Source organism: Carica papaya, chromosome 6 (assembly GCF_054855325.1).
Source record: "Carica papaya isolate Zhongbai chromosome 6, ASM5485532v1, whole genome shotgun sequence".
Taxonomy (NCBI): Eukaryota; Viridiplantae; Streptophyta; class Magnoliopsida; order Brassicales; family Caricaceae; genus Carica; species Carica papaya.
Genome location: NC_142314.1, coordinates 2826742 through 2849456, shown reverse-complemented (window position 1 = coordinate 2849456; position 22715 = coordinate 2826742). Strand labels below are relative to the sequence as shown.

The 22715-nt window shown below is 37.1% G+C and overlaps 2 protein-coding genes across 4 annotated transcripts; both read left to right on the top strand.

The window, feature by feature from the left end:
- The first annotated feature begins 340 nt into the window (after positions 1-340).
- On the top strand, positions 341-14612 carry NERD (GW repeat- and PHD finger-containing protein NERD). 2 transcript variants are annotated; one of them, XM_088206647.1, is made up of 11 exons: positions 341-2230; positions 2316-2395; positions 3531-3718; positions 4060-4978; positions 5113-5240; positions 5919-5978; positions 6077-6127; positions 7493-7563; positions 11791-11942; positions 12073-14326; positions 14502-14612. In XM_088206647.1, exons 1-10 carry the CDS (start codon positions 543-545, stop codon positions 14295-14297), a joined length of 5562 nt encoding a protein of 1853 aa, XP_088062773.1. In that variant the 5' UTR covers positions 341-542; the 3' UTR covers positions 14298-14326; positions 14502-14612. The 2 variants fall into 2 exon arrangements, with proteins under 2 accessions (XP_088062773.1, XP_021889296.2); XM_022033604.2 differs by having other exon boundaries at positions 12073-14612.
- Positions 14613-16515: 1903 nt separating this feature from the next.
- On the top strand, positions 16516-22363 carry LOC110808222 (coiled-coil 90B-like protein (DUF1640)). 2 transcript variants are annotated; one of them, XM_088222965.1, is made up of 8 exons: positions 16516-16866; positions 18173-18366; positions 18639-18770; positions 18944-19003; positions 21517-21593; positions 21681-21737; positions 21846-21912; positions 22009-22363. In XM_088222965.1, the coding sequence occupies exons 2-8, from the start codon at positions 18199-18201 to the stop codon at positions 22126-22128; spliced, it is 681 nt and encodes a 226-aa protein (XP_088079091.1). In that variant the 5' UTR covers positions 16516-16866; positions 18173-18198; the 3' UTR covers positions 22129-22363. The 2 variants fall into 2 exon arrangements, with proteins under 2 accessions (XP_088079091.1, XP_088079090.1); XM_088222964.1 differs by having other exon boundaries at positions 16518-16859.
- The last annotated feature ends 352 nt before the right edge of the window (positions 22364-22715 follow it).

The window sequence follows — 22715 nt, the reverse complement described above, 5'->3', positions numbered from 1 at the left end:
TTAACTATAAAGCAGATATTTTTCTGCTAACGGAGAGACTCATTCCTGAAATTAGATAATTGGACAAGAAAAATAACATTTATACTTTTTTTTTTTTTTTTGACCTTTTTGTTAAAAGAAAAGTCTGGCAGATTCTTTTTCAATAAATCAGACGGTGAGGAACGTCTCAACTCCGTATCAAACTTCACACGGGCGTTCGTGTGAAGCTGCACCACTCACCACCGGATAATAACCAATTAGTGGGTTCCACAGAGGTCGGGGGCCGAAAGAGTCATTTCGCCACCTACTCTGGACCAAAAGGTCTTTTAACAGTACACATAACTCCAGGGAACCTCTCCCTAGGTTGAGTCATGAGTGTTTTTCCTCTCTGCGAACTCTCTCCCCACCCCCCTCCTTTCCCTCTTTCGCTCCGTTTAAGATTCATTCATTTCACCCACGAATAAAATTAACAACTGCAAAATTTTATGTGAGAACTCAAAACCCTAACAAGGTTTCCAATCCCTAGGGTTTTCTCTGAATTTCAGTCACGATAAATCATTTAAATGGATAAAAACGCCGAGGAAGAAGAAGCTTTGGATGGCCACTCATTTCAACTCGACAATAACTCCGCAGCAACGGTAACAGTGGGCTTGGAGGAAGCGTATCAAGATGGGGGGCCCCAATGTGTGCTCGAGTCCACATCCGAGTTGGATGAATTGCGACAGGGTAGAAGTGAAATCGAGACACAGGAGACACAGGAGGTGGCGGTTGCTGGGGGAGAGGGTTTGATAGACCAGGAACGTGATTCCCCGGTCGAGTTGGGGGAGCCGGGATTCGGTGGAGGCGATGGCGAGTCGCGAGTATCGTCAACATCGGTGGTGGTCGAGGAGGGGAGTTTGGCTGGCAGACAGCAGGAGAAGGATGGTGAGAAGAAGGTGATTGTTGACGGTGATGAGTCCCTGGGACCACCAGTACCCGCAGCACAAATGTTTTCTGGAGAAGAGGAGGCTGAAATTGCGAGGGATGGAGAGAAGAGAGAGGATGTCTATGGTGAGAATGGTCTGATCGATAGGGAGGATGACCTGACGCAAGATATGGAGGCCGTGGACCCGGCAGTGGTCGATGTGGCGAAAGAAACTACGGCGGAGGTTAGGGAAATGGCTGAAGTGGCGGAAGATAGGGGAATTGCGGAGGAAAAAAATGTTGCAGACGGAGTAGTAATACCTCCTGAAGAGAAAGAGGATAGTGATGAGCTGAAGGAAAGGGAAATTGGAGATAAGGACGCGACTGACATGGTGGAGGAAAGCGGTGTTCCGAGCGAGAAAGAGGTTGTTGACATGGCAGAGCGGTCGGAGTTGGCTGGCGTGGGAGATGGAGAGGAGATTATGGAGGGAACGGTAATCCCTCCTGAAGAGAAAGAGGATACTGATGAGCTAAAGGAGAAGGAAATTGAAGATAAGGATGCGACTGATATGGTGGAGGAAAACGGTGTTCCGAGTGAGAAAGAGGTTGTTGGCATGGCAGAGCAGGCGGAGTTGGCTGGCGTGGGAGATGGAGTGGAGATTATGGAGGGAACGGTAATCACTGTTGAAGAGAAAGAGGAGACTGATAAGCTGAAGGCGAGGGAAATTGAAGATAAGGAGGCGACTGATATGGTGGATGAAAATGGTGTTCCGAGCGAGAAAGAGGTTGTTGACGCGGCAGAGCAGGCGGACATGGCTGTTACGGCAGATAGAGGGGAGATGATGGAGGAAACGGAGAAGTCAGAGGAGACAGGAATGCCTAAAAGGATAGAAACATCGGAAATGGGAAGCGCGGATGTTGAAACAGAAGAGGAAGCACATATGGAAGGAACGGCAGTGATGACTGACAGGGTAGATGCAATAGAAACGCAAGAAGAAACAGATATGGTTGATGAGGTGGAGAGAACAGAAACGCAGGAGGAGACTGCTCTAGCTGACATAGATGAGGGAATAGAGACAGCAGAGGAGATGGACGAGACAGAGAACATGGAGGTACAGGAGGAGTTCATGATTACTGATGCGGCAGATACAATTGAGACAGTTGGCGAAGAGGAGGGAGCAGAGGGAATGGAGGAGGTGGATGAAGCAAGTAAGACCATTGGTGGAAAAAGGAAGCGTGGGAAGAATGTGAGAGCGTCAGCAATTAGAGGAGCCACAAGGAAAAAGGTAGAGGAGGATGTTTGTTTCATTTGCTTTGATGGGGGTGACCTTTTCCTCTGTGACCGCAGGTAAACTGTTCATCAGTAAAACATTGTCATTTTCAGCGTCTGCTTATTCGTGAATAACTTTGTTGTCTGGTTGTTTCCTTTGCAGGGGATGTCCAAAGGCTTACCATCCTGCATGTGTTGGTCGGGATGAGGCATTCTTTCGAGCTAGGGGTAAATGGAACTGTGGTAAGTTTATGTACCAGTTATTTGTATCCGAAATTACATCCAGTTCAGTTATTCATGATTCCAAGTCCTTTCATCATCTGTTGCTAATATTATTTATCATATATTCTTCTTATGGATGTGATGTTTCTGGTTCTGATTTTTGCCTTTCGATTTGTTATGCACTATGTTGTGTGAGATACTCTGTATTCAGGAACATGTCACTTTTTCCAAATGCATCATCTTCTGGATGATGAGAGATATGAACTGTCAATAATAGTTTTTACTTGTAGCAGCTCTTTCATTCTAGCATCATGGAATGGGAGACTGATGTAAATGCTACTAGGTAAATGAAATGATGTAAAGATTCATTTGCTTGTTTTGTTTGCACAAATGTCATGTACATAATATCTGGAGCAGAATTGTGTTCAGAGGAAATGACTAGAAAGAATTCTCAAATTTTAACAGCAAGTGCTCGTATTGGTCAAGTTGGTCTACTGCACATTGTTTGAAGTACAATCTTTTCTTCTAAAGGCTATTAGTTTCAAAGGCAACCTTTATTTCTGGAAATTATTAGCATTCCACTGGAAAGAGTACTTGCTAGCCTGGAAAAAAAGATCCATAAGATATTCAAACTCCAATGGCATAATCCATGGGCGGCTCTCTATTGTTTGTATTTTTTCTGACAATTTTCTAATTGTTGGCAACATTAGAATAACAGGCCTTATTGGTAACTATTTTGTTATTAGTCAAAGGACATGCTACCTTAAATTTGTAGTGTTGGTGAACCACAGTGCTTAATATTTTGTGATTAAATTTATTTTGGTTTCATCTCACAGTGAAGGTGTCTTCCTCTTGTTCAAATCAATTTGTACTAGCATAAACTGTCAAGTTAATTCATGTTTATGTGGTCATTTTTATTCCCTTCATGTTGCGTGCAGTTTGTCTTTGTGCTTCTGTTCTTAGGGATACACATGCTCCTTCTTGCCTTATTTTATATTGTATCTGCATCATGATACACTTGGAATATTTCCTTTGAACTCCGTGTCCTGTGTGGTTTGATCTTTCTTTTTCTTATGTTGAAGTTCTAACTCTTGAATATGGCCTCTTGTGTTTGTTGTCTCAATCTAATGCAAGTAATGCTATTTTCATGACTTAGGTTGGCATCTATGTAGCAAATGTGAGAAGAATGCACACTACATGTGTTACACATGTACATTTTCATTGTGCAAAGGATGTATCAAAGATGCTGTCATCTTATGTGTCAGGGGCAACAAGGGTTTCTGTGAGACATGCTTGGATACAGTCATGATGATTGAAAAGAATGAGCAGGAAAAGAAAGAAACGGTATTTTTACCATTCTGATCTAATGTTTTATGCTGTCTTGGATATCTTTGTTTTGTGCTTTGACTGCTGCTCATTTTCAAGGCTCTGGAGAATGGGATATCAATGCAAAGTCCAAGGGCTGTATCATCATGGTTAAACCAAAAGCTTTTGATGCCTTATAGTTGTTAGCTTTAAGCCGTATCAAGTCCTTTCTTCATCCTTTGTAGCCCTGATAAACAAATTTGACTTGGTGCAATAGCCGGATTCAGTTACCTGAATTTATTTTTTGGTTAATGGTTTTCTTTTCCTTGAGATTTTCTTTTCTGACGTGACTTGTTTTACTTGGTTTTGTTCTTTTTCAGGCACAGGTAGATTTTGATGACAAAAGTAGCTGGGAATATCTTTTTAAGGACTACTGGATTGATCTAAAAGCAAGAGAATCAATTAACTTAGAGGAACTGTCTCAGGCTAAAAACCCTTGGAAAGGATCTGAATTACGTGCTAATAAGCATGAATGGGCTGAAGATGATGACACTGCCAATGATGGAGGATCATGTTCAGACAGCTCATCTAGAAATGCGGAAAAAACTATCTCGAAAGGAAGAAAGACCAGGAGAGGTTTGAGGTCTGATGCCCGGGAGGGGAGTGCACCAAGCAGAGCTACAACTGTTCTTAAAGGGGTTCCTAAAGGTGAAAAGGTGGAGTGGGCCTCTAAAGAATTACTGGAGGTTGTGATGCATATGAGAAATGGTGATAAATCTTTTCTACCCCAGTCAGAAGTACATAATCTCTTATTGGAGTACATAAAAAAGTATAACCTTCGTGATCCTCGCCGCAAAAGTCAAGTTATTTGTGATTCTAGGCTTCAAACTTTGTTTGGGAAACCTCATGTGGGGCATTTTGAGATGTTAAATCTTCTTGATTCTCACTTTCTTGTAAAGGAGGATTCTCAAGCCGATGAACTTCAAGAGAGTGTAGTTGACACTGAAGCTAATCATTTAGAGGCCGACGACAGCCCTGATGCTCTAGTGAAGAGGGGAAAAGACAAGAAACGTAAAACACGTAAAAAGAGTGATGATAGAGGTCGTCAATCTAATTTAGATGATTATGCAGCTATTGACAATCACAATATTAATTTGATTTACTTGCGGCGCAATCTGGTGGAGGAACTAATCGAAGATATTGAGACATTTCATGACAAAGTTGTTGGCTCTTTTGTGAGAATAAGAATATCTGGCAGCAGTCAAAAGCAGGATTTATATAGGCTGGTCCAAGTTGTTGGTAATATCATATGATAACCTTATCTTCTTTACTATTTTTTTTTCGGTTCTCTTCCATTCTCTTCCATTTCGGTGCAAGGAAGGAAGATAATTTTTAAGATTGTTAAGTTTGTTCTTTCTCCTTTTAATGTGCAGGCACGAGCAAAGCTACACAGCCATATAAAGTGGGCAAAAAAACAACTGATTTTCTGCTTGAAATTTTAAACTTAAACAAGACAGAGGTGATATCGATTGATATAATCTCAAATCAAGAGTTCACTGAGGTGATTACTAATAGAATGATTAGTGCCCTATCTTGTGCCTTTTGCGTTTCCTATTTTGATTTGAGATTTGAGGTAGAAAGTTCTTTTTCAGTTCGAATTTGAAATAAAGGTGTAGAAAAGATTAGTGATATTTAAATCTATATTTTTTATAAGAAAACAATTCTATGGGTGTTTGGGTGGGATGATTTTGTGAAGGTTTTTGATGTTTTAACTAATATATAAATACTTTGTACAGGGCCAACACTCCCTTGGTGTCTTACACTTAATACACATTAATACACATTAATACACATTAATACACATTCTTTTTATCTCAAAGAAAATATAAGAAAACAATTCTATGGTAATTGGCACTTTATTAGGCTACTGAGAAAGTACACATCTTCTCACCACACTTTTCTAAGAGCCTTTTCACCCAATTGGCCAGGCTTTAATAGCATGCTTTTGAGTACGGATATTACTTTAAAATAATATTTTGAAACTTTTTAACAGATTAAATAATCCAAACTGCCAATTTTATATTTTTTTATTTGCAAAACAAAGTGAATGATATTCATCAGTCACATTTTATGGAAATTTATGACTGGCTTTTTTTAAGAACTTATTGGACAATGTGTCTATTTGTGCTCTATGTAATTCCCATTTATCATTAAGGATGTTTTTTTTCTGATATATCAGGATGAATGTAAACGTCTTCGCCAGAGCATAAAGTGTGGACTTATAAACAGATTGACTGTGGTAATGCTATGCTTTATTGACATTTTATTTTCCTTCAAGTCTTGATTTCCTTCTTCCTTTCTGTCCACTCGTTCTTAAGATGTATTGGTTTCATGCAGGGTGACATTCAGGAAAAGGCCATATCAATCCAGGAAGTAAGAGTCAAAGATGTAAGTTTCTTGCTTGTGCTCTATGGGTAGTGACTGATATGGGAGGAAAATTGAAGATTCATAAAAACATTATGATTTTTTGTTTATTATAGCTCATTCCTAATACTTTTAGGAACATCCAACTTTCATTCTGTGGGGAACGCTTAGTTTCGCGTTCAAAGAATATGCTATGCAGTATTAACTGCTTTTTCAAGAACCATGATTGATATTACTTAAGAATACCTTATCCTCTCTTCTTGTGTTCTCTTCTTTCTTGATAGAATCTTCTTTCGTTGTGCAATATGCTATGATATTTTCTGATAACTATGAATGACATTGAAGAAGCATATTCTTACATGTATTTTGCACATGGTGATAATGGTTTATTTGTTTCTTTTGTTTTTGAAAAAAATTATATATTATGTTTAAGTGCACGAAAGCAAACTCGTGGACAAAGAGTTTATATATCTAATAAACTATCTATTAGGTTCCCTAAATCCTCACAAGAATAAGTAGGATGGCCTTTAATCAAACAGCTTAGGATTTGGAACCATGAGACCTTAGATCTATCAAAATTCAACTCACCTCCGTCAAAAAGCTCTTCTGTTTCTTCCCTTCCAAAAGACCTAAAAGGTAGCCAATGGAATAAACCTTGAAGATCATTTATCTTGTGCATTCCACTACTAGCCTGGATCTTCTCCCTTACTGAATCTGCTGTTTCCCAACTTATCCCCAGAAAACTGTAGGCTAAGGTTCACAGACAATATGCAAACCAGGCACCACGAGAATATGGTTGCGCGATTTTGCATCCTTTTTAAACAAGAAACATCCATTTACCAAGATTCTTTCCGTCCTTACCAATTAAACCAGTGTTAAAATACATTCTCTCTGCACTTCCGAAGAAAAAAAATGCCAATCTACACAATGCATTAACCTTCAAAATCTTTGTAGAAGATGATGCCCAAAGACTTAATGGAGAAAGCCCCTTAGAGTTTAGCACAAAACTAGAACATCCTCGGCCTCATTGGGAACGCACTTGGAAAGGGCCAGGAGAAGCGATTCATATTTCATTAATCTCCCAATTGTTGAGATTCCTTTCTCCACCATCCATGTTCCATTCCCCTGCAATCGCCAGAAAGGTTCCTTGACTATGACCTTCTTATTTCGAGCTACTTCTTAGCTTTCTATTTCCGCATTATTTTTCCATTTAATTGCAATACTTCTGAATTTGACATTGTGAATGCATATCTTTTACCTGTATTGATTGTTTTAATGGGAACAATGGCATAAGAGAATCAGTTACATATCAGATGTCTATGGTTTGCAGCAGTTCAATACCCATGTTTTCTTCCCTCATATACTGAGTTCTTTTCTTTGCTGATGCAGTGGTTGGAAACAGAGATAATGCGACTTAGTCATCTTCGTGATCGAGCAAGTGAAAAAGGTCGTAGAAAGGAATATCCTTTGTACTTGAAGTTCATAATTATCATATATAACATAATTGCTATTACTATCATCAAATCATTGTTATGTTTTTCACATAGTTTGGATTCTCATCATCAACTGCTTATGCTGGATTCAATTATCTCAGATTTAGTATGTTGTGGATTATGTACAACTGGTAGCATTGTGAATTATTCTTATATAACTATCTAATATCGGTTACTCTGTTTTTTCATGCATTAACTTAGCTATAGTGTTCCAAGGACAATACCAGTGTACTTAGATTTAAGCTTTTAATGATTGTTTGGTGTTGTTACTATGGAACTGTTTGAGTAATCTGAGTTGAGACATGTCCAAGTGATTGTAAGTTTTTATAATTTGAGATCAATCCCTCTTTTTTTATGATTGTCCAGCTGTCATAACCTATCTGGATATATATCTGTGTGTGTTATGCCTCAGTCAGTAAGCCAGGGCCTGCACTAGAAGTGGCATTTCCCTTAACTCCCTTGCCGATCTTTTGGGTTATCTACAGAGAGAGAGAAATAAGAGAGCTTTTGATAACCTATCCTCATACTTTTCTGATATTAGCTTCTCAAAAAAAATATATTTTCTGATGTAGAGATCGTTGATTTAGGATCTTTAACAAAGGCAAGCACATTCATGATGGGACCGATGTTGTAGGTTTTACTTCTGTCTTTATTAAGTTATTTTGGGCTCCACCTCGTGGTGCAGCACTAATGTTAGTTTTTTTTTTTATCTCAGAAAAAAACAATCTAAGCTAATTCGACAACAAAAATAAGACAAGAATTTACCAAGTAAAAGGGTCTCAGGGTACCTAACTCTAGGAGCAGGAAGGATTCTTTTCAATGAGTCCCAACAATAGGTGGTCAGTGCTGAAAATTAAGCAAGAAAGCTCAAAGTTTACTGCAGGATTATACTGTAAATAGATCCTTGAGTAGATCCATTTCCATGATTATATCATACTGTGATCTAGTCATTTGGTCCATTTCGTGGTGAAACCATGTAACGAGCTTGAAGCTTGCTTTTCTGATTTTTGACCTTGACAGCCTACAGTTGGAACTTGTTAGAGAGAACCTTGGATCTCCTAGGGTTAGTTATTTCACAACCCCTTTTCTTTTCTTGGTAGATTCTTGGTTAATTTTTATTGATAAATTGCTTTCATTTATATGAAAAACAATTTCACTGGTTTCTTAATTCTAAGTATCTTTAGTTCATCCTGTTAACCCTCATTAACTTTAGACAGTTCCTATTATGCCATATTCCAAACTTCTAACTTCAAGGATCTTTAGCAATCCATAACACTAATTAATGTAAAATAATGTGTTTTAATTAGGTCAGAAGTTTGGAAAGAAAAGCATAAAACCTGAACCAAAGTTTCTATCACAAAAAATAAATGAATCCTAAACCAAAATAGATTTCACGCCTAGGGAGAAAAGCTGCTTGATTTTTCCTCTTGTGGGAGTTGAACTACTGTCTTACCCTGCAGTGCTACTTACAAAGACAGTTCCTTTTTTTCCTTATTTTGGGCATGATTATTTTTTTGAGATAAAAGTAAGAAGATATATTAAAGAGCCGCCAAGGGGGCAAACCCGTGTACAAAAGAAATTTACAGGTCAGTAAGAGTATTTACAATATAACCAAGATCATCAAAAGAGACAAGGTTATGACCAAGAACAATAGAACCAAAAAAGTGCAACAACTTGTCCTCGATAGAAGTAATGTTAGCTCTGTTTTCAAAAGTTCTGTAGTTTCTTTCCTTCCAAATGATCCAGAGGATAGTAAGAGGAATAATTTTGTGCCATCTGTTGATAAAATTGATGCCTTCCCCGGCAAGTAACTCTTTTCCAGAGCCAGCGATAACCCAGGAAAAACCAATCAGCTTGTAAATCATAGACTACAGATTATAGGAGGCGGGGCACCAGAGGAGAAGATAGTTACAAGATTCAGCATTCTGCTTGCACGTAACACATCAGTTAGCCAGAACAAAGCCCCTTTTCATGAGGTTATCAAATGTAAGAATGGCACCCATTGCAGCTTCCCAAGCAAAGATAGAAATCTTGGGTGGGGCGAGCGAGTTCCAAATAATTTTATGAGGACATAATGTTTTGCCCTTTTTCTGATTAGTGCTTGTTCACAAGCACAAGAAGGTGTGCTAATTGATCTTCCAAATCTTAGGGCTCCATGTTGTTTTCCCCCCAAGCCGTCTATCCAAAATAACCTATTGCATTCATGTTCGGATGACACAGGGTTCATCACAATTGTAAAGCAACCCTTTTATACCTCTCTCCAACCCCACCTTACTCAACTATTTAAGGAGAGGTGGCCTTAAAGAACTACTTGAAACGTTCTTTTCAAGAGTATAACTTCTTCTTGCCATTCATAAAATGTTGCCAAGTTTATGGTAGTAATGAGATTCAGAGGGTGCTGAAGCTGAATGTCTACAGCAAGCTTGTCAGCCACCAAGGAAGATCCTGTAATTCCTTTTGTAGTATAATGGCATGGGAACGGGCAGTGAGCTGCTCAAATAATCAGTTAGTCGACTCTGCAAGCTTATTGCTATGAACAGGAGGCCAAAATGTAAATTGCACTGAATTTTTTGTCTTCCCAGCTAACATAAGGTTTATTGCGAATTTAAGGAGCCAAAGCTATGTGTATCCTTCCGAGGGAAAGACAGGCAAGCCCTACCTTGTTTTCTGTTTGTGCAGAAAAACTGTTTGCATCATCCAACAAGCCCAATGTATCTGTGTCACCATCAACTGCAGAAATGAATTTAGCAAATTCTGACTAGGCCTCTGACAGCTATGGCATATGGGTTCCAGTGGTTCATGGTGATTGCTGCTTCCATCAGTGATGCTAGTCCACTCCACCATGGCTGCCAAGTGGCCCTCGGAGAGGCTTAAGTTGCAATTTCAACTTATGTCGTCTCTCCTCCATTCAAACTTGATCTTCTCAGTAAAGCTTGAAGAAAGCCTCAAACCGCCGCAATAAGTTTTTCTTGTTACTTATTACCTTATGCTCTTATAACGTTATGATAAGGTGCAGATAATCCTTCGACCTCCTAGAAAGTACCCAAATACCATTTTTTTTTTCTTGATAAGTTCTTGGCACTTTTGTCAATAAATTAGCTTAGACTTTTAGATGATCCTCTTACTGGCTGGAAAAGTCCTGTTCTTACCGGCTTATAATGTTGCTACGGACTAATCTTGATGGTACTTAATTGCATCTCCTCAAACCATGGGCAACTCTACTATTTGTGTCTTTACATGTTGTTTCCATGTTTAAGTTGGAAGCATGTTTATCAGGAGGAAAGATAGCAATCTGATGTTAAAAAAAAATTATGAAAGATTCAAATCTGACATTAAGTCTTGTTCTCAGATTTTTTATGTTACTCTAACAATTTGGAACCTGTTGTAGAAGTGTTCCTTAAAAGTTTACTTTTTGCCAGAAAGTTTATTAAGTTGGAGGAGATTCACAAATGCACACACATACACGTCTTTGCATACTTGTAAACCTTAGGGTTGCTGTCTTAATATTGTTTTCTTAGTTTAATATCTTTTTCTTGTAACATTATGTATTGAAAGAAGCTGTTCAATTCTTTTGGAAATTTGAACTTGGTCTTACAATTAGTATCTACTCTGTCTATGTCTATTTCTCAAATGGTTAAAAGTTACCATTCTGATAAGACAAGTTTTAGTACTATAACCTTTCTATAGTTTATTTCTCTCATCCTTGTGCAGTGAAGTTGCAGTTATGCCTGACTATGTTTCTCGGATGAACTCTTACGTTTATATTTTACCTGTGTGGTCTAGCCAAACTGATATATATTTTTCTTTTCCAAATTGGATTTTATTTCTAAGTTCTCTTTTTCTTTCTTTAGTTATATTCAGCTAAAAGGTATATTCTACTAATGATAGATCTCTTTATGATTTTTTTCCGTAGCATGATGAGTCATTATTTGAGGATTGACAGTGATTAAGTAGCTTGGTCTAGTGCAACAAATCTCCATTGTTGTCATTTTGTCCATGAAGCACAGGGCCCAAGTAATGCTATCTAACTGAGAATGAAATTCCATTAATCAAATGATGATAAATGTTTTTGGCTATCAGCTGCAGTAGATTTATCAATTATGCGCTTGCCTGCAAATACATGTACATTGTTCATGCAGTAGTAATTGACACCTCCATGGAAGTAGTTATAAAGTAGTCCTTGACTTTGTTAACGCTCAGAGAATGTGTTGAGAAACTACAGCTTCTAAAGTCACCAGATGAACGCCGACGTAGACTAGAGGAAATTCCAGAAATACATGCTGACCCCAACATGGATCCCAATTATGAGTCTGAAGAAGAAGATGAAGCAGATGATAAGAAACAAGGTTACCTTCGTATTCTTATGATTCTTGTGAAATTTCATGCATTTTCGGATTTTTTTTTCCCTTTTTTTTGTAAATGTTGTTTGTCATATCTGCTGACATCTAAAAGTTGCATCATTCTTGGTGCATGCAGATAGCTTCATGCGGCCAAGGGGTAGTGGCTTAAGCAGGAGAGGACGAGAGCCAGTTTCTCCCCGTAGGGGAGGTTTTAGTGCCAGTAATTCATGGAGTGGAACAAGGAATTATTCAAATATGAATCGAGAATTAAGCAGAAATATGTCCAGTAAAGGCTTCCCAAACAAGATAGATGATGCTATTGGATCTGGTGAGATAGTTGATGAAAATTTGTGGAATTTAGGGAGGGACAAAGAGACACAGCAATCAATCAATTGGCAGAAACCAAAGTCTACTTCCATTTCAGAATCTGGTTCTGGGAGTATCCATGCTGTTGTAGTGTCGGAGCCATCATCTAAGTTGGTATCAGAAATTTCATCAGCTCCTGCCTCTGCTGGGGTTTCACAGCCTGCTGCTCAAATAAGTGAAACGGAGAAAATGTGGTATTACCAGGATCCATCTGGAAAAGTTCAAGGACCATTTTCAATGGTGCAGCTACGTAAATGGAGTAACACTGGATATTTCCCTACTGATTTAAAAATTTGGAAGACTGCTGAGAAGCAAGATGACTCAATACTTCTGACTGATGCATTGGCTGGGAAGTTTCAGAAAGATCCTCTCGGGGCTTGCAGCTTTACGAAGGCTCAAATTACTTCTCATTCTGGTATGCCACATGGAGCTGCCGTTCAGCAAGGGGTAGAAGGTTCAGGTGGAGAGAGATTGAAGTTTGATCAAACTCGTGCACCTTGGAATCCACAAGGCAACCTGGTTTCTTCAAGCCAACCTATGCTAGAAAGCTGGAAATCTCAACCTGAAATGAGTTCTTCCACAGGCAGTGCTGCACCTTTGTCACTTGAAATTTTTGAAATTCCCAAGTACTCCCAAGAACCTTGGAGTTCTGAGACAAACCTACCTTCACCTACTCCAAATCAAACTACTGCTCCAACAAAGAGGCGAACATTTGAGAGCAGATGGTCGCCTACTCCTGCTCAGCCATCTGCTTCCCTGCCAGTAGCTAGTCATTTCCCTGGAGGAGGAGGGTCTCAGGCACCTGCTGTAGTTTCAGAAAGTGGCCAGTTGACCCATTCATCTACTCCACAATCATCACTAAAAGTAGGCGGAGGTGTAAATGGTTCTAGTTCATCCCATGGTGCGAGTCCAGCTCCTAATAATATGCTTTTGAGCCCCACAGCCCCACAAGCACATTCTCAACCTGCGATGACAGGTGAGTCACAAGGAGTACAGGCTAATCCCCACCGGCTTCCAGTGCTTGATTCCCCTGGTGCCTTAACCAATCCTTCTGGTTCTGTTCCAAGAGTGGAAGTTACTGCTTTGCCCCCAACACCCACAAGTGGATCTCAGCACTGGGGAAATGCTTCTTCTCTGCCAGCCCAACCTCCTGCTTATGGTCACTGGGTCAATGCTTCCTCGTCTAGTCAGAATTCTGCTTCAACCTTTAGCACAGTAAATCCTGCTGTGGTCTTCCCTTCTCAGAGCCAACCGGGGTTTCCACCATCTGATTCTTGGAGGCTTCCAGTTCCAAGTCAATCAACTGTTCAGGCTCCTGTACCACTGCCAAACTTACCTTGGGGTGTAGGTATTACAGACAACCAAAGTAATGTACCAAGGCAAGGACCAGAGAACCAAAATAGTGGTTGGGGGCCAATGCCTGGAAATCCAAACATTAGCTGGGGACCAATACCAACGAATACAAACATGAATTGGGGACCTTCTGGTCCAGGGCCATCACAAGGAAACCCGAATTCTGGATGGGTTGCACCTATCCAAGGGCAAGCACATGGAAATGCAAATCCAGGTTGGGCGGTGCCAGGCCAAGGGCAAAACTCTGGAAATGCAATTGCTGGCTGGATGCCACCAGGTCAAGGCCCAGCTCATATTAATGGCAATCCGGGTTGGGTTGGCCCTGGTCAAGGGGCAACTCCTGGGAATGCAAATCCTGGTTGGGCTCCACAATCAGGGAATCAGGGTTTGAGGGGAAATGAACAGAATCAAAATGGAGACAGGCTCTCGAATCAAAGAGATAGGGGATCCCAGGCTGGTGATTCCAGTCATGATGGAGGTAAACCTTGGAATAGACAGTCTTCGTTTGGAAGCGGAGGTGGAGGTGGTGGTGGCAGCGGAGGTTCTTCTAGGCCTCCTTTCAAAGGACATAGAGTGTGCAAGTACTACCGGGAGACAGGGCATTGCAAGAAAGGAGCATCATGCGACTTTCCCCACACTTAGAAGTTTTGCAAATCTCATAGCAACACAGGGTTAGTTATATCTGTATAGTAATTTTAATTTTAAGGAATTATTATGGGCGTTTTCAAATTTATTTATCTATCCGTGCATTACATGAATTAACTTTGCATTTTAGCATTTCTTGTTTCCCATTTTTTGATTAGCTGTAGTGAGTGAAATGATTCCCTCATTTTCTTCTCAACACAGTTTATGGAAAAGGTGTAGATCAGGATGGTTTTAACTTCTGGAACCGGCACTAATTATTGTGAACATCAATTTTCTTCCTTTTACCCTCAATAATGGATATTTACTCCCCTACTTCTCAGATTGTATACACTGATGGTTGATATTCCCGGAATGTTTAATTGGTTATTGTTGCTGCCCTCCCGTAGGCCTCAACCGGGTGTAAGATTAGCTAGTTACCATTTTCTCCCATTTTTCTTTTTTGCAGAATGATCTCCTACTTTGTTCAATAATTTAAGGGTAAAATATGGTAATTTTATTTTCTGTGTTTTGATTTTACTATAGGTAAGATCTTTTCTTTTTGCAACTTTCTGTCACCATATTATATGTTATTTTCTGAAGTAATATGTCTTGTATGTTCTATTTATTCTCCTGAAATGTTTGTTGCTCTACTCTTGAGTTTCTGTGTTAGGGTTTAAAAACACAGATACATACAAATATTTTAAAAAAACTAACTAGTTCGCAACCCAAAATCACAGTCTTTAATTGTCATTAAAAAAAAAAAAAATTAATACAGTGTTCAGTTGCAATGAGGTTAAAACTAGAGATACGGCTGCAATTTGTCCGGAGATTCATTATTTTCTCATTGAGATATTCTAACTTTAAAAACCAGCCTGCACCGATCTGACTGAACCCTAATCCCACTTTCCCTGTTTGGTTTTTGATCGCATCGACTGCTGACCGCCATTAATTCCATACAACAGTAGGGAGATTTATGCGGAAATTTCTTGGAAGGCGCGGTTCATACTGACTCTTGATTATAATGGCAGGAGAGAATATTCAATTAACGTGACCTGGTAAAGGAACATGCCAACATGATATCTCTTTAAAAAAGTTGATATAATGTTTTGTAACCACGTGCTCGTGATATTTTTAACTGATTCAACCGGGATCGATTAATGAACTACTAATTAAATTTTAAAATGGGTATCTTAAATTAATTTAACCAAAGATTAAAAAATTAATCAACTAATTGAATTAACGCAATTAGGGCAGTTTGAAACAAGGATGTCAATTATCTTTTCAAAAAAAGCAATGGTAGTTCTGCAGGTACCAATAAAAATATAATTCGAGATGTATGCAGTCAGGAGTTTATGAATACTGTTACTACTGGGGAGTTCAGCAAAAACTTTTTCTTCTGGTAGAATCCAACTCCAATTAAAAAATTTAGGAGATGTTTTGAAATTTTATTTGAGAATTAACCATTTCTATCCCATTTTAAATGGGTATTTATTATCAACATTTATATGCAATATTTAAAATTTTATTTTTAGAGTACTATTCGTAAAAAAAAAAATAAAAGTTAATTTGGTAAACAATAAAAATTACAAGTAAAAGCACATATTAGCTTTGCTTTGTCCTTTAACTGTTCTTTGATATAAAAAAAAAAATTATTGACTAAAATACATTTCATCTTTGTATTATTTATTTTTGTTTTGATTTCGTGATAAATTAGTTCGAATGTTTTAAAAAAATATTTAAATTAATATATTTTTAACAATAATAATTAACATGGTTGAAGATCGCAACAATGTGTCGCGGTTTGGATATTTAATAGTATTAACTTGATCAATTTTTTTTTATGTTATATGCTATTTGTTGTATGATGCAATATTTAACGAGTTAAGTATTTTAAATAATGTTTAAATTAATTTAAAAAATAAGAAAATAAAAATATTTATTTATTCTTCGAAACATTTTCTCTTCTTTTCCTTCTTCCCAAACACAAAAAAAAAAATGTCTAGTAATATGATCTTTAAATGTGTTCGTTGTTAGTTAGATTAATTTAAATATTTTTTTTTCAAAGAGATAAACATTAATTTAATAAAAACAAATAATATAAAAATTAAAAATATATATAAGATTTATCAGTTGATAAATATGTTAGTGTCTAATTTTTATTTATCTTGATTAAGTCAAAATTCATTCAAATCTTACTTAAATATAAATCTTAATCTAATTTCAGTTCAAGCCCAGCAAAAACCCACCAAATGAAAATGGAATAACAAAATGGCGAAATGAAAAGCACGATAGTTGGTAATGGCTGTCCAATTAACATTGTTGCAATTAGATAGCTCGCCGAGCCCACCGACTTTCGGTTCTATTTGTGTTTTCTTCACAGGCCATTAGACCGCTTCTCCATCTTCTCCGGCATCGAGCCGCCATTGTTTTTCTCTGTTTACCCTATTGCAACTCCTCCCATCCCTCCAGTGCCAGTTTCAGCTTCGCTTCGTATCGCTAGTTCAGGACGCGGTTGGCACGCACCTAGTTGTGTCGCTCCTCGGATTCGCTTCTCCTTGTAATCTCGGAGGCTTCTACAGGGTGAAGTGTGAAGTTTACTTTTTCTCGTTTTTGTTTTATGATTACTTGGCATGCTTCTCCATTTTGTTCCCTATTGCTGATTTTTTCACATGCTAATGTTAATTGCTGGCTGTTTGAGATCTTTTTTTTATATGGTAGCCTTTTCTTTTATACGGATTAGATTGTGTTTTTTCGGTGTAACTCGATTATTCTAATATTATTTGTTAGTATTCTGTTTTGTTTTAGCTGTTGTTTCTGTTTGTATGAACTTTGATGTTAATTCTATTTGATCTTGAGAAGAGGAATGTTGGCTGTTTGAGGGAATAGCCTGTTAAGCCTTTTGGTTGATCTCGAAAAGTTATTGTGTAATCTCTCTTTTACTGGACCAATATAAATGGTTTTGATGTTAGTTCTGGTTTAAATGTTAATTCCTTGAAACTTTTAGGGCTGGAATTTCCGTCTAAAAGGAGTTCGGGTTACATCTAGTTGAATTTTCTTCAACTTCATGTCCTAATTTTCAAATTAATCTTAAATATGGAAAACTAGAATATAATCGTGTTTGGTGTCTGAGTTACAGCCATCCTCACTTTGAATTTGTGATGCTAAAAATACCTTGAAAGTTAGATATTAATTTTTATTGCCAAGAAATTCAAGGTGTGGTAGTGATAAGTTAAACACAATAAATTGTAAGGACCTAAGAACCTAGTTGATATTTTGACTAAAGTATACTTACTTTTGTACACGGTTTATATCTCCTTGATGCTTTTATAGTATATTATACTCATTAGAAAAAAAGTTAAACACAATAAATTATGTTCTAGATTTTTAACATACAGACTAGTAAAAAAAATTGAAGTTTGGAATTGAGTAATAGTTGAGATATTATTGCACCAAATGCAATAATCAATGGAGAACAGGTGAAAAAGCTGCCAAACCTCTTTAGCAGGGAGCTTTTGTTGCCAGCCTTTAGACAATATGGTCATATATCTACGCTAGTAGCTACATATGTAGGAATTACTAGATTCAAATTGCACAATAGAAAACTAACTCACGTTAAATTAGTTGGTTAAGATCCCTCCCTCTTTATCAGGAGAGTGCATGTTCTGCTCTTGCTTAGTGTCTTAAGGGGCTAACCAGAAAAAAAAAGTTGCAAAATAGGGTTTTCAAGAAGCATAGGAGCATAGACACATTTTTTACCAATTGTTATTATTACCATTCGTGAATTCTCTGAGTCCTTACTCGAATCAACTCTGTGAACAAAAGAAATCTTCCTGTATTCTCTTTCTTTGCTGTAGCACTTACTTAGCTGTTCTTGTGTGTTGGTAATCACACAGTTCTTGAAATTCAAAGGGAGGTTTCCATGGCTGCCTGTAAGCATGTGATTCAGTTAGGGGCCAGATCGAGGATTGACTTCACTAAATCTGATGCAATTTTGGGTTCGCTGTGGCCTAGATTTGAGTGTAGGCATTCTTCACAGCTGGTTAAACCTAATGGAAAGCATGCATTCCTCGTAGATACATTGGCTTTGGTAAGAAATTTTCTTTCTAACTTCAACCTCTAATTGGTTTGCTGGATAAAATCATGAGTCAAGGCACCAAGAGGATTTTTAAACTTTATGTTCTCTTAGGGGAAAAAAGACTCCAGCATTATCAGCTTATATAGACTACTAGATAAAAAAAAATCATGTATAGATTGCATTTGTTTTCGTTTTTTTCCAGAAACTTATTAGCAAAATGGATTTTTTCCCCTAAGAACTTAATTTGTTTCTGTTTGGATGATTTGAAATTGTTTTCTCCGAAGGTGAGGGGTATGGAAGCTCAAGGGGTGCCGACAAAACAAGCAGAGGCCATAACAGCAGCTATAACTGAAGTATTACATGATAGCTTAGAGAATATCTCCCATTCTTTTGTTTCGAAGCCAGAAATGCAGAAAGTAACATCTTCAACCTTTGTTTCATTTTATTCTTTCTTTTGCTTTAATAGTTGTTAAATGTGTTATTTTGAGTGTTAATAAATAGGAGAAAATATGTTTCCTTACGTACTCATTTGGTTTATCACTTATTTATTTATTATCTTTTTGGTTTGTGCATGATTGTTGTCATGAAGATTGAGATGATTCAGGAATCAAATTTATCAAAATTCAAATCTGAAGTACAGAGTTCCCAGGTACTAATTAGTTTTGCACTAAATTTCTGTTTGGTGGTTTTGAATTTGAAAATAATTTTTCAACTTACAATATCAAGTATCAGCAACAACTGCAACTTATTAGAATCACGTGTTTCTTAACTTCTATGACAACTATTTATTTATGCAGATCAAAAGAATCCTTTAGAATTTTTGCTAAATGAGAGGGAAGAGTGTTTTGACTGGTGGGTTGAATATATAGTCCTAGTAGAGTTAGAGAAATTCATTGAGCTACGTATATCGGCGTGCAAAATAATATACTGCTGATGGTGAGGGAGTAAGTAGGAGCTGGTCAGTGTAGGAAATTTGGTCTATTGCGAAGTAACAGCTCTGCTCACGTTTGAACTAAGGTTATACTTATGGAAACTCAGTCGTGAGACATCTTATCTCTTATATTTGACTACCCTTAGTATCAACTACTGTATGCACCAAACTCCTGAACCCCAGCAGAAGACTTCTACTCAACCAAAAATAATTAACTGAAAGAGTGTTCTTCGGTTTTGTGGAAAGGTTGAAACCATTTTAGGGCATTTGTTCTCCTTTTGATAGAATATAAGATTATTGTTTAGCTCATTCTCTTCTGGGTGGAGAAGATTTGGGGAATCTTATATATATGCATATATACACACCAATTTCTGCTTGACTGGCAACTTTGGCCTTGTCAATGAATTCTTTTTTTCTTAATTTTTTTAAATAGCTGAAAAAAGCACACGACTAAATATAATAGGTCATTGCATCATTACCAAGAAATGGACGTTATTTTGCATGGAGATAATCCTTCTGCAAGTACTCCAATTGATTATTTTTTTCTTTTATTTGGCTGTACTAGTTACTCATCCTTGTTAGGTATCACTATATATGGAAGAATAGAGATTATGATTTTTGTTAATTTTTATTGCAGTTTTGTAATTGTTGCTGTCAACGTAAGTTTTCAGCAGTAAAAATTTCCTTTTCACTTAACATTTCACCTTTAACAACAGATAACAACAAATCAAAATTTAAATTGCTGGAATAATGTGGACTATTATTTTGGCTTAGTTAATTACAGGTTCAACAGTAAAATGGCTTCCATGCTGAGCTTATATCATAGATGACCCTGTTTCAGTGAAGCAACTATACTGGGTGGCAATTTGTATAATGTTAGAAGTATGGTGGGGTAAACTATTACCTATTAGCTGATAGAGTAGAAAAGAATCTTTTGCACGTTCATTTGACTCTTATATTGATTCTATTAAGTTGAAGTTCATCAATAAGCTTGCACATAGTTTTCATGAACTTTTGTAGTTAGATGTTATTAACTAAGTTCACAATGTTAACAAGAAACTACAAGTCATTTTTTGTCCTGTGATATTGGTACATAATACCATATTGGCTGAACATAGCATTTCAATGAAAAATAATACAACTGCCATTATTAGGAATTCTGTGTGATTATGTCACCATGTAGGTGTCTCTGTATGTTGTGGATTAGTTTTATTGACTCATGTAAAGTATCATGCTTTTTCATGTCCCCTTATATGGTTTGCTCAATCAAATAAAGAATCTTTTCCTTTATGGCCTCTTTAAGGTTGACATGTGGGTTTCTTATCTGAATAGAGTGTCTAAAAGACGGATTATTTATTTAAATGATTGTGAACAGTTTTGAAGGGTCAATTCTATGTGAAGGCACATTAGCCTTGTTAAAACATTAGAAAAAAACACTAATTTGGCAAACGGATGGTGGTTCTAGAACAGATTTTTTGTTAGAGACAGTAAAGACGAGGAACTGGGTTTTCTAATATTCTGAAATCTCTAAGAGCAAGTATTTCCACATCAACATGCTCTAGTGAATTGCCATGTTAATAGAGTATTGTTATTAGTTTTCGGTTAACCAAAAAAAATAAGAAAGAAAGAAAGAAAGAAAAAGAACAGTAGAAGCTTGTTGTCTGCATTAGTCATCAAATTATTAGCCTTCAAATCTTTCCATGTTGACTATTTTGTTGTTGAAGGCATAATTTGCCTTAGTTTCAAGTAAAATGGACCAATGCTGTTATGATTTTGCATATACACTTCTCATAACTGTGATCAAACAAAGCTGGTGATTGTTATTGATTGAAATAATCAAATCTAGGGTTTCATCTTATATTATCATTGATGCCATATTTGCAGCTCCTTATAAATTCTGTAGTTTATTCTAAACTACTGAGATTGATTTGGTAATCTACTTAAATTGGTTACTGAGAGAGTAGATTAACTACTTCTCTAATTGCATCATTTGTGGATCTTATGGTCCTCTATGCATTTGAATTTCTGTTTTTGTTTTTCTCACATAGCTTAGTGCAACTAGTTACTAATGAGGTATTAAGATTGGGGTTGAGTTTAGGTAAATACCCCTCTCCTTGGAAAACAAAAAGAGAACCCCAAATTGTTACCTGGGCTTGTTTCATTTTGTCTCAAATAATGTTTTGTACAATATTTTATACCCAACTATCAGCAGTTGATACTGATTCTTTCAGGAGCATCATTTTTCTATACTGCAACGTGAAACAGAAAAATTACGAAGTGATATTGAGAAAATGCGCAGTGAATTAAGGTCCGTTCCGTGTGGTTTCTAACTTGTCACATGATGTTTAGATGCCTTGACGTTCTCATGTTGAGACCATTTATTTCTGTAAGGCAGGTATGAAATAGACAAGGTCACTGCTGGACAACGATTGGATTTAAATCTCGAGAAGGGGTAAGGAAAATCAATTTATGCTTATCCACGACATTCCCTTGCTTAATTACATAAATCTGGTTTGCCTTATACGTGCTGAAATTTCTTATGCTCTTTAATATGTTGAAGGCGCATACGAGATGAACTAGCTAATCAGAATGCGGAAACCACTAACCTTACGAATAAGCTTGATCGGGTGAGTTCTGAAGATTTAGTTTGAGATATGCCCATCTTCTTCTATGTTGACCATAATCCTAACATTAACTTGGATTTTTTATTTCTTAAAATGCAGGAAATCCATGCATTAAGAGCGCAATTGGAAGCAGCAAAATACGACGTTATCAAATACTGCATAGGTACCCTTGTTTCGATATCTGCTGCAGGACTTGCTGTCGTCCGGATTTTGATGTAGATGTTACATTTCAGCCGCAATGATTGATGATACACGTATATTTCTTTTTCTCTGTCAAAAAAAATCTTTAACTACCATTCTTTTTCCTGATTATCAAAAAGGGAAAAATAGAATCTCCACATTATGACTGTAAGATTGCATTCTTTTGGGGCCTTAGAATGGGTTCAAATCATGTACGTGGGAACACAAGTTCTCTTTTATTTTTCATCTGATGCAATTCTGATTCACTTGGAAACTGTTTGGCGGTGACATCCTGGAGAGGCAAAATAGGGCCTTGTTTGGGACAAATGAATCTCTCTGTCTATGGAATTTACTTAGAAATTTACATTACTTAAATGGAATTTGTTTAGTAACTCAATTTTTATGATATTTTGTTAGAAATTGAATTTTGAAACGAATTCAGAGAAACAAATTTACCTTGCCTAAAATCATAAGAACGAGATGTAAATTGGGAGGAGGATGCATGAGATAAATCTGTATTTAGGACCCTTAGCCATCCCATTTTGTTAGTTGCTGACTTGGTTTTTTGCCTTACGTCTCTCTTTGATTTAATGAGAAAATATTTGCATTTCTTCAAAAATAAGCCC

What these genes read in the sequence shown, in the direction of transcription:
- NERD (XM_088206647.1), top strand. Translation starts at nt 543, where the DNA reads ATGGATAAAAACGCCGAGGAAGAAGAAGCTTTGGATGGCCACTCATTT. An exon ending in CTTTTCCTCTGTGACCGCAG is followed by an intron (nt 2,231 to 2,315) that starts GTAAACTGTTCA and finishes TTTCCTTTGCAG; the next exon opens with GGGATGTCCAAAGGCTTACC. An exon ending in TAGGCTGGTCCAAGTTGTTG is followed by an intron (nt 4,979 to 5,112) that starts GTAATATCATAT and finishes TTTAATGTGCAG; the next exon opens with GCACGAGCAAAGCTACACAG.
- LOC110808222 (XM_088222965.1), top strand. Translation starts at nt 18,199, where the DNA reads ATGGCTGCCTGTAAGCATGTGATTCAGTTAGGGGCCAGATCGAGGATT. An exon ending in CGAAGCCAGAAATGCAGAAA is followed by an intron (nt 18,771 to 18,943) that starts GTAACATCTTCA and finishes GTTGTCATGAAG; the next exon opens with ATTGAGATGATTCAGGAATC. An exon ending in GATTTAAATCTCGAGAAGGG is followed by an intron (nt 21,738 to 21,845) that starts GTAAGGAAAATC and finishes AATATGTTGAAG; the next exon opens with GCGCATACGAGATGAACTAG.